The sequence below is a fragment of the Setaria italica genome, chromosome IV (genome assembly GCF_000263155.2).
Source record: "Setaria italica strain Yugu1 chromosome IV, Setaria_italica_v2.0, whole genome shotgun sequence".
NCBI classification, from domain to species: domain Eukaryota; kingdom Viridiplantae; phylum Streptophyta; class Magnoliopsida; order Poales; family Poaceae; genus Setaria; species Setaria italica.
The window spans coordinates 38,480,174-38,490,260 of record NC_028453.1 but is presented as its reverse complement, the minus strand read 5'-3'; the positions used below and the strand labels follow the sequence as shown (position 1 = coordinate 38,490,260).

The 10,087-nt window shown below is 42.2% G+C and overlaps 2 protein-coding genes across 2 annotated transcripts; both read right to left on the bottom strand.

Annotated features, from left to right (window-relative positions):
• Positions 1 to 782: 782 nt before the first annotated feature.
• On the bottom strand, positions 783 to 4,628 carry LOC101773105 (CDP-diacylglycerol--inositol 3-phosphatidyltransferase 1). The gene is made up of 11 exons (XM_004966253.3): positions 4,275 to 4,628; positions 3,475 to 3,611; positions 3,115 to 3,199; positions 2,936 to 2,985; positions 2,657 to 2,696; positions 2,518 to 2,562; positions 2,378 to 2,443; positions 2,016 to 2,130; positions 1,750 to 1,806; positions 1,555 to 1,653; positions 783 to 1,261 (listed from the first exon to the last, which is right to left on the bottom strand). Exons 2-11 carry the CDS (start codon positions 3,509 to 3,511, stop codon positions 1,208 to 1,210), a joined length of 648 nt encoding a protein of 215 aa, XP_004966310.1. The 5' UTR covers positions 3,512 to 3,611; positions 4,275 to 4,628; the 3' UTR covers positions 783 to 1,207.
• Positions 4,629 to 4,921: 293 nt separating this feature from the next.
• On the bottom strand, positions 4,922 to 9,951 carry LOC101772695 (conserved oligomeric Golgi complex subunit 7). The gene is made up of 10 exons (XM_004966252.3): positions 9,477 to 9,951; positions 8,627 to 8,716; positions 8,399 to 8,518; positions 8,222 to 8,323; positions 7,890 to 8,140; positions 7,567 to 7,712; positions 7,211 to 7,409; positions 6,406 to 7,060; positions 5,611 to 5,943; positions 4,922 to 5,377 (listed from the first exon to the last, which is right to left on the bottom strand). The coding sequence occupies exons 1-10, from the start codon at positions 9,762 to 9,764 to the stop codon at positions 5,099 to 5,101; spliced, it is 2,463 nt and encodes an 820-aa protein (XP_004966309.1). The 5' UTR covers positions 9,765 to 9,951; the 3' UTR covers positions 4,922 to 5,098.
• Between the last annotated feature and the right edge of the window lie 136 nt (positions 9,952 to 10,087).

Sequence of the window (10,087 nt, the reverse complement as noted above, 5' to 3'; positions counted from 1 at the left end):
CGATAGTTGCTAAAAAAAAGTCTGATAAAAAATTAGTTCTAGCACATCCAAAGTTCCAGCCCAGGTATACATACAATAGCAGGTGCAGTGTGTGGTAGAATACATGTAGCCACAGGTATCGAGAGAACAAGAATTGCCGAGTGCCAGGGCGAGCTTACAATGCTCACTCTGTGCGAATGAAAATTCGCAGATTCAGCAGCCAGTGCCACACGTCTCCTCGTCTTTTTCCGCTTTCCATTCTACATGAGGCGCAACTTGGAAGTTTTGTCCATCTTCCTCGAGCTTTTATTTCTATTGGCATTATTCGCACTTTAGTTTAAGGGAAAACATATATCTCCGTGACTATATATTTTTTACAAATATTTTATAAGATGATGATTAATACGCGTAGGGAGAGAGAATTTATAAGATAGCGTGTCATTACACTTTAATAAAAAAAAGGTGCAATATCCATCCAAGTCCTCGCGCAATTCAATTTATTATAATTGGATGGAACTTCTAAACATATCCATAGGCACAACTAAAATGCCAGAACTCTGTGCATGTGATTGAGGCAACGGAGCATTCAGAGGTGGTGCCCGTGGTGGTTTTTGACAGCCCAGATTGAGAAGGGTGCGAGCAAATTATCACGATGACTTAATACCTTTTCGATTTGATTTATTTTGAAATATTATCTATTAAATAGGTTAAAATAAAGCCTCAATCGTTGGCCCTTCGCTCATCACAAAGCACATGTATATTTCCTATTATTTCTGAATTTTATTTGAATAACATGTATCATCTTAAATTTAATTGGACAGTGTGTATATTATATTAAAGCGATATCAATTTTCATGCCCGTAACAATTTTTATGTATCACGATCCTAGTGTTCCTGAAATTTGAAACATGTGGCTTGCAAACATGGTTCAGGTCAACTCAAAAGGCTACACTACCTAACAAAGATCATGATTGCATCATCATTGTATAACCGAATTAAACACTGGCAAACAATTTAAACAGCCTCCACTTTCTCCTCAAAACATTTATCTCCTCCGTTTTCTTTATGTTCTTCCCACAGCAAGATCGCCGTCTCGCCCCAACAGATAAGCATCATCAGAAAGATGTCAAGGCATATAAGAAGTAGCCACTGTACGTACGAACCCTGGTGCACAAGCCTCACGAATTGGATATGTTGATACAAAACACAAAACAGGTGCCTTCATGCTTCACTTCCCGCGCTTCAGATCATACACAACACATGCATCTGCAGCGGTTTTCATCTGTATTCGGGAAAATACACGGTGTCAAAATTGAGCTTATTGAATTCACTAGTGCACTTTAAGAACCATGTAGAACATGCAACAGTTCTAGCACCATCCACAGACCTAAAATTTGGAATGATGACAGTTTCTCAAAGATTAGTCATGGAAAACCTGACTACACCGTAGGGCCAAATACTGCATCGTCAGCAGTCCTTTTTCACCTTTTTTACATCTCTTGTGGTGCCACAATTACAGCTTTTATATGCAAATGTGCAAATAGCAGTGGGCTGCTGGGAAAAAAGTGTGAATACCTGGATGACATTGGTAACTTGTTTCACGGCCCAGCCAACTAGAGTGGAAATAAACACCAAGACAATGAGGGGACTTTGATTCAGGATACCTCTGGATACCTGTTAAAAAGTTGATACAGAAATGTCATATGCTATACGACTCAGTCACTCAGATGTCAATTCAAAAAGGCAAATATAGAAATGATGCCATCTTACACTAAGCAAGCTTGTCGACTTCTCATCAGCAAAGAGAAAGAGAATGATATATAAAACCTGTAGGCAAAAGAAATAGGTTAGAGGGTGAAACATACAGGATTGTTTTGTTAGCTGAGTAAAAGCTAGCTGGATGTGCTGACTGTAGAGATGTTGCTCAGTCCACAACACAACATCCAACTGTCAAGTTTTCTACATTCACATGGATTGAAACTGCACAGCAGGATCATAGATCTTGTGGATAGTGTAATGTATGAACGATCACATACCTCACAAGAAACACAACAGAAGGCCATGAATGGTCTGTACCCATAATATAACTTCAGAAGCCAATTGCCTGTGTGCTTTACATCCTTGTGGCTACTCTTGCCTGACAGGAAAGAACTAGTACAGAAAATATGTCAGTACATAGTTAGAAGGTTATAAAGTAACAATTGATTTGAACAAAAGAAATTCTTGAACAAATAAGCACATAACACATGCATCATGAAAGCATTGGCAATTATTGTAAACATAATTGGCACTTAGACTTATTATGATCCCTCGATTATATTAACAATGGGAGGTGCTGACTAGAAAAACAAACTGGGAACTTGCAAAAACTGAAAAAAAAATGTTAGAGAAAACTGACCTGTACATTTGAAACCAGTGGCTTGTAATATCCAACCCAAGAAGTATTAAGAAGACTAAGCCAGGTCTGTAAAAATATGTGCAATTAGAATTTGTAACCGGTATCATGTTCAAGACAAATCGGTACAAGCAATTTAATACCTGTAAAATTGGGAGAGAAGGGCCAACAAACAAGCAGTGCTAACCCTGAAGAAGTGCAATGTGAGATGTGAAATTATTTTAGGCGGTAGAATGTATTCACCCCGCGTATCCAGAGTTTAAAGATTAATTCAAGGAGTACCTATCTGTAACCATGTCCAACACAGCTCCAAATGTTGATGCTGATTCATACAATGAGATAAACTGATCAGATACTTCAACAACTTACCAGATAGCTTATACACTAGGAAAATAACAGGAATAAGGAGATTTAGATGAGATCAGTGTTTCAGCATAACCATTTAAAGTTCTTAAGCATACTATGCAATGAGATTTCATCATAGCAAAGAAGTTAAAATTAGCCTTTTTGATGCAAGGACAAGCTACATGATTCGAAAACAAGGGAAATTTGAATTATTACCTTGATTAAACTTCCGTGCAAACCAACCATCCACGCCATCAAGAACAAAGCTGACATGTTTGCAAGGATGTGAGAACCACAAACATAAATAGTTTGCAAGGATGTGAGAACCACAAACATAAATAGTTTGCATAGCATATCGAACACAACTAGTCTGCAGATAAATCTAAGTGACTCACCTGAAGAAGTACAGAATAGCAAAGAGCGCCTTGTTGGAATAGCAAACAGCAAAAGCAATGAAATTTATGATGATCCTAAAATACCCTGCACGATGACAATTCCTGAATTTTAAGTCACATATTGCCTTGTTGGTCGAATTATATACACTATTAAATTTCTGGTTTCTTTTGTGTTGCTATTCTTGGGTAGCAAAGTGGAACAGAACTACAATACAGATGGTGCTTCCGAATGTTTCCAGTTGCACTAGTCATTAATGTCATTATCCAGTTACTTTCAAGATATAAATAAGAGGAAAAAATATAAATTATTAACTGGGTTTGGCAAATGCTAGGTAAATAGATAACCATCCAGAGGCGTACCAATAATATTAGGTATGTAAAGATAAACTGATGGCATTTTCTCAGAGGATGATTGTGCCACGGAAGATCAGGAGAAGTTCTAGGAGACAGGCAATTCCTCGCTTAGCTTGATGGCAGCAGTAAACTTATTGGGGTTCCTGTAAGATAAGTATATCATTTCACATATTGATCCAAATAAAATATTTCTTACAAGAAAATGATAGTACCTCATATGCAATAAAATAATAAGTCAAATTGACACAGTGCTACTATAACTCTTGCATGCTTTACAAAGGAAAACTCTTGTTTTCATGTCCCCAGGAAACTTCAATACACTCGCTGGTTTTCCCAAGAAGGTTGATGAAAGTATGCATGCATTTTTTTTCTTTTTATTCTTCGCAAATAGCAGTACAGATGAGTATGGTGGCTCCAGGTCACCAATCTGAGGAACCACAGTATACATGTTCTGAAAAGATGATTTCGAAATTTGAATCCGGATAGCAAGTCTCTTCTGCCAAAGTGGCTGAAATAATGAGGCGAGTAAAGCTTGAATGGGTCATTTGAGCATTCGCTTCCTTGCTAGAACTCTAAAAGCACATTTAAGCCAGTTAAATGCATGGGTTTGGTGCCATGGAGTCGATTTAACAAAATGGAGCTCACCGATTAAAAAATAAATGGGGGCAACAAGCGCATGTTTTATATCTGGTTCCAAACATTCTAGATAAACTTTCGACGCAATACCGTACTATCACCGGAATTCTCCAGGAATTTCGCAGAAAATAGTAGAATCCTATGGAAACTCTCCATTCAATTGCTCTTACCCGCCGGGGAAGTGGTGCCGCCACCTGGAGGCCAGGGTAGGAGCAGTACTAGCTATCCGCCGACTCCAGATCCGTCCACCGGGAGGCAGCGGAGCAGTGGAGAGGAAGGGGCGGCAGAGCGGTGAGACCGAGGGACGGAGTGGTTGCAGAGAATACCGGCAGCCGAAGTCGCCGCCTCTGCACGAACCGCCCACTTAGCAGCGTCGTCGCTGGGGGCGGCGGCGGAGGAGGGCCGCGGCGGGATGAAGCGGCGGTGGAGGGCCGCAGCGGGATGAAGCGGCGGCGGAGACAGGAGGTGCGGATCGAAAGCGATTGGGAAGGGAGACGGACAGACTGGGCACGGGCTGAGATTGGTAAGGGGGGAAGGAATTTTCTTTTTTTATTTATTATTATAAGAACTTCCCTTTCACTCCTTTTTCATCAATAATAAATTCTTATTCTTAGTAAATAAAGGGCTGAGCTGCCTTGAGTATGATTGCTGAGATTGAGAATTATGTTAATGGTTGGTTAGTGCATCATCCTGACCGTCCATTTCTCATGCCAATTCTCAAGCATGCATGATGCATCACCATCCTTTTGTGTTAATCTTATGAGATGCGCATTTGAGTGAAATATTAGCGCCCAATTTTAAAGTGCACATAAATCCAGGTCCTCATTTTTTTTCGAAATTTGCAATGAATTATTCTGTACTCCTATATGATTATTTTCCCTATCTGCAAGCAGTACGGTTACAACTTACACAAGTCAAACTCATTTGTCGCAAAAAAAATCAAAACCAAAGCGTGAGAAGTGAGACAAAACTCAGAATCAACAAATTCGCTTCACTAATCTAACGAGATCCGCCGGATCTTGCACACCAGATGAGCAGTAGGGAGGTCGAGCTGGCTTCCGCCATCTGATTTTATCAGACCACGGACCTGGTCCCTCGGGGTCGAGACACAGGCGTGGAAGGTGGACAGGAATGGAGGAATCGGCATTGAGAGCGCAGAGAGGACGTTGTTCAGGTACTCTATGTCTGCGGCAAGCTGCTGCGCGCCTCGGTCAGTGATGTAGTGGATTCCACGCAGCTGCTCCATGAACAAAGCAGTGGCACCCTCGGCAACCTGATACATGGAAGCAGAGATGAGAATCAAAACTGGATTGTTCAAACATCGATACAGGAATGATGTTACGAATTATGATAAAATCTTGGAAGATAGGAAGTAACCTTCTATTAAATTGTGATCATTATATTCAAAGATAATTTACTCTTCCTATATAATGTCCCAATAAGCACTGAAGGATGGTTGCTTTTTGCATTTCACAGGTACATAAGTAGAAAGGTTGCATATATTACCTTAAAAATCCACTCAGTGGCAAAGAACTGGGCCTCATCGTTGCCAGTCTCGTTGCCTGAGATACCTTCTGCAAGTGGTTCCAACTGCTGTGGTAAAGTGAGGAGATACTCTCCAACACTGGTCACATAAGCTTGCGGGTAGGCGCTGAAGCTTGGAAGAGGAAGACCACCCTGTTCCTCCACCGATGACCAGATTGGGAGGCGAGCAACCTCACTGAGACGCATCCGAACTTTAGATATGAGCACATCATAAACGAGATCATTTACTGTGTCTGAGAAGGCCGCAACTCTCTGTGATGTGAGAGGAAGAGCATGGAACCTTGGATCTTTTGACTGTAAAAAATAAATAGAAATGTTAGTAGTAGAACATCAGGGTAAATAAACTTGGGTGGGAAAATCTGCAGGGCACAAGTAGGTTCTAATATATAACACAGATTTAAATAACTAGTAGAGCAGAAAAGGCAAGTTAAAATGATTAGAACTCAATTTCCTGTCAAAGCAGATATTTTGGATGAATCCTAAAATGTACTCCTTATGTTTCTACAGTGACTACTGAAACAAGTAAACATAGAAAAGCAACGGATCTGTCATTTGTCTACAATGCATTATTTTCATCCAACACAACTAATCTGTCTTTTGCAAGAAAGACACATGGTGACTCAGGGAAATAAGAATCGATGCAATCTGGACCATAGACCAAAGATACAATAGTTCAGGACTTGGTGACAGTCAAGAGACACAAGTGATTACCCCTGTGTTGTAACAATAAATGTGGAAATTTAGAACAACACTTGCCTGTTCTAGCACAGTTAAGAGCTTCTTAGACTTGTCTGGCAGATCACGTAGGCGAATAGCAGCAATATCAAGTGCGGCCCGTCCTCCAAGAGGCAAGTCTGCATTCTCATCAGCAATTGCTGCGGGTGATTTATCCAGGCTTGAAACAAAGCCGGAAAGAGAAAAGTTTGTTCCAATCCTGGCAAGCGTGGCTCTTAAAGAAGCTTCAAATACTGAGGTTCTGCTTGTTAGGCAATCAGCAACTGTAAGAATCTGCAAAGCACCTTGGACAATAGACCATTCTTCCTCTTCAGAAACATCTACTAATCGTTGTGCTTCCTTTTTCTCTAAACCTGCATCTTTCTTCAAGGCATCACTCTCTAGCCCACAGACTATCCTCAGGGATTTCAATGCTTCTTGTAGATTAGATATGTATTGAAGCATGATGTCATCAAGAGCAACTACCAGTTCATCTGCCTCTGAACCACCCGTAAGACTAATGCATCTCTCCACAGCTGCTTCAAGAAGTACTATCATTTGTGGGATGGATTCCTCCATTCTGCGAACAGTTTCGCTCAGCTCTATACCCTGTGCACCAACACCACGAGGGACAGCCCCACGGATGTCTATACCTGCCATCTCAGCAGAAAGTATAGCACGCTCCATCTGCCCATACCTACATGACACCCAAAAAATAGAATGCAGCACTAAACGCTTAGTTTTGTAACATCAGTTGTGTCAAAGAATCATAAATGCAGCTGGTAATATGATGCAACATGATGTTGTTGTTGTTTTTTGCATAGGCCAAAACTGTTTAAGTGTTTACCTTGCTTTAAAGGTTTCATATGGGGAATAAATAGCTTTCAAAGTATTCAGCACAACTGCAAGATCTGATTCTGAAAATAAGTGCTGAATGTTCCTAGCAAAAGTGCCAGTCATATTGTGCAGTTCAATTAGTGCTTGAAGATGCTTATTCTGCAACTTGGTGCTTTTTGGTAAGTCACCTGATAGAACGTCCAGTATACCTGGGTACAGAAAGAAAAATGCAATTCACTGTGAGGGGAAAAAAACAAGCATGATTATGCACCACAACTAATATCTCGTCAAAGCAGAAAAATATGTTTGATAATTGATACAACCAGGGTATAGAACTACGAAATTAGTGAGCAGTTTATGCATTACCTTTGGAAACAGATCTGGTTTCAGGAACAACATCCCCAGTTGCTATGTTGACACGAGAAACAAAACTTGAATTCAACTCACTCATGGTCTCAACAAGTACTTTTGGTACTAGTGATTTGTACTCTTCAGGGAAAGCAGTCAAGCACCTGTGAGCATTAGCATTGCCATTTTAGAGCATCCACAGGTTAAATTGCAGTTCTGATGGGGCTTGTGCCAAATATATTACTTAAAAGCTGGTTCCAAAAACTGACTTCTGTTTAGCCATTTTAGAACTAGCATATTTTAACTCAGAACAAAGGGGGAGAGGATCACAATGAGCATACCACTTCCATTCTTGTTCAAGGTAAAGCAGTGTCTCATCATAGAAATTAGGCAGCCAGCTTGAGAATGAGAGAGCATTAATGCTTTCACCACCAAGCTTCTCCATGTCTACCCTGCTGGCTCTTTGCTTTAGGTCAAAATCTTCCCAAAGTTTCTTTAGAGGTTTCACATGGATCTTAGTGTACTGTGCCTCCAGTGACTTGAACCTCTCGATACGTATCAGTATACCACGAAGATCTTGCACAGCATCGACCTTTCAAAAAAATCAGGTTTTTGAGTAAAATAGAGATGCTTCATTTAACAAATATAAACTACTGTTTTGTGGGGGAGATACCTTGCGATTAGAAAGTGCATCCACTAAACGAGGCTGCACCATTTCATCTAACCTTTCTTCCAATACTTCAAGCTGTTTTCTCACATTTGCGAACTCTGCAACCTGAAAGAAACTTTTTTATAAGCAAAAGGAACAGGTTTTATGCAGTTTGTGTTTTTTTTACAGAGAGTAAAACACCTCTCCAACTGCTGACAAGCAATGTCTCATCGTTGCCAGGGTTTCTGCAGCCTTTGGAAGATTGCCACTAGAAAACACATCCTCAACACTCTGGCTCAACTGAGCTAACCCAGCTGCATCCTGCCATTCCATCAAACATAATGTTATAAATAATAAACAAGAATTGAACATGTTAGTAGAACATACTCCAGTAAGGTATCACGGCCCATAACTCTACATAGACATTACCTGCAATGTTGTATATGCCGCTTCCATGCGTTGTTTCACAGTATCAATTTGCGCTAGTGCAGCTATTGACTCAGCAGATGAGCCCTCAGCCTGGTTGGAAATATAACCATGAATACTTTGTTAGCTGCAACCTTGACAAAGTATAGCTGGAACTGGATACAATGTAACAAGATGGACCGAGCTGGGTCAGAGGGAGAGGCTGGGCCTGAGAGATTAGTTCAGTCTAGTGTGCTCACAGCATTGAAGGGCGAGAGATATTTTTTTGGATTTTGCATCTCGTTCTACAGGACTTTATCATCTGAAGTAAGTAAACATTACTGGATCTCCAGGACTCATTGTCTTTTTTCATGAAAAATATGGAAAGTTGTATGGACATCAGCTCTAAATGTCTGAATTCCTCTGAATGTTAGCTTTTGTATAAAATGGCTACACACCAAACTAATTTTATCACACGTCTGCTAATGGAGCTATGTCAGAATATAGCTTGGTTTCACAAAACCTGGCACATTTTGAGACCAAATGTTTAACTAGTAGCAATATGAGACAATAAACCCTGAAACCAGAATGATCAAAGTAATGCCTCAGTCGTGAATTTGGCACTACTAGTACGCTATAATTGTATGCAGGTCATATACGTGACATGACTAGATAAAAAAAGGGGGGCATGACTGGACAGGGAATGTGAGATCCAGATCCAGTAGAACTATACGTGCAAAGCAACTAAGCGCGGCAAGCTATTTCAAAGCTCCAGGTAATCCGTCTCGATTTCGGGTTATGCTCGCATGAGAATGCCAGTGACAGTGAGATTTAGATCCAATAAAAAGCGAGGAAGAGGGACGGAGGCGCGTACCAGGGAGAGGGATTGGAGGACGGAGGCGAGGTGGGCGCGTAGAGCAACGGCATCGTCGCGGAGGCGTAGCGCGTCCCGGCATGCCAGCGGGACGCGGCGGAGGGCGTCGCCGCTGTCCCTCTCGAGCGCGGCCGCGGCGTCGTCGGCCGCGGCCCGCAGGCGCTCCTCGGCGTCGGCGAGGAAGCGATCGAGCGGCTCTGACGGGTGCCGCGCGTCCAGCGCCGCGTTGATCCACTGCTTCGGATCGAACCCCTCCGCCCCAAACTCCGACGCGTCCACCACCACCATTACCGACGCACGCCGAGACCGTGCAGGTTGAAGCGGACCCACCAGTAGCGGAAGGTAGCTGCGCGGTTGCCCTGCCTAACTCCGGCAACGAAGACCCCCTAACCTCCTCTTCCACCTCCCGAGAGCACGCCTCCTCGGAGCCGCGACGCGGGAGCTGCTCTACTGCTCCAGATCGAGGAGTCGAGCGAGCAGCATCGTAAGGAAGACGAATGAGTCGATGACGAAGGGATATGCGGTATGTGGGCCGGCCCAATTTGATGCTGAGCACGTTGTCCGGCCCATTAAGGGCCCGCACCCCCTCCGGCCAATATGAAAGGTTGCCC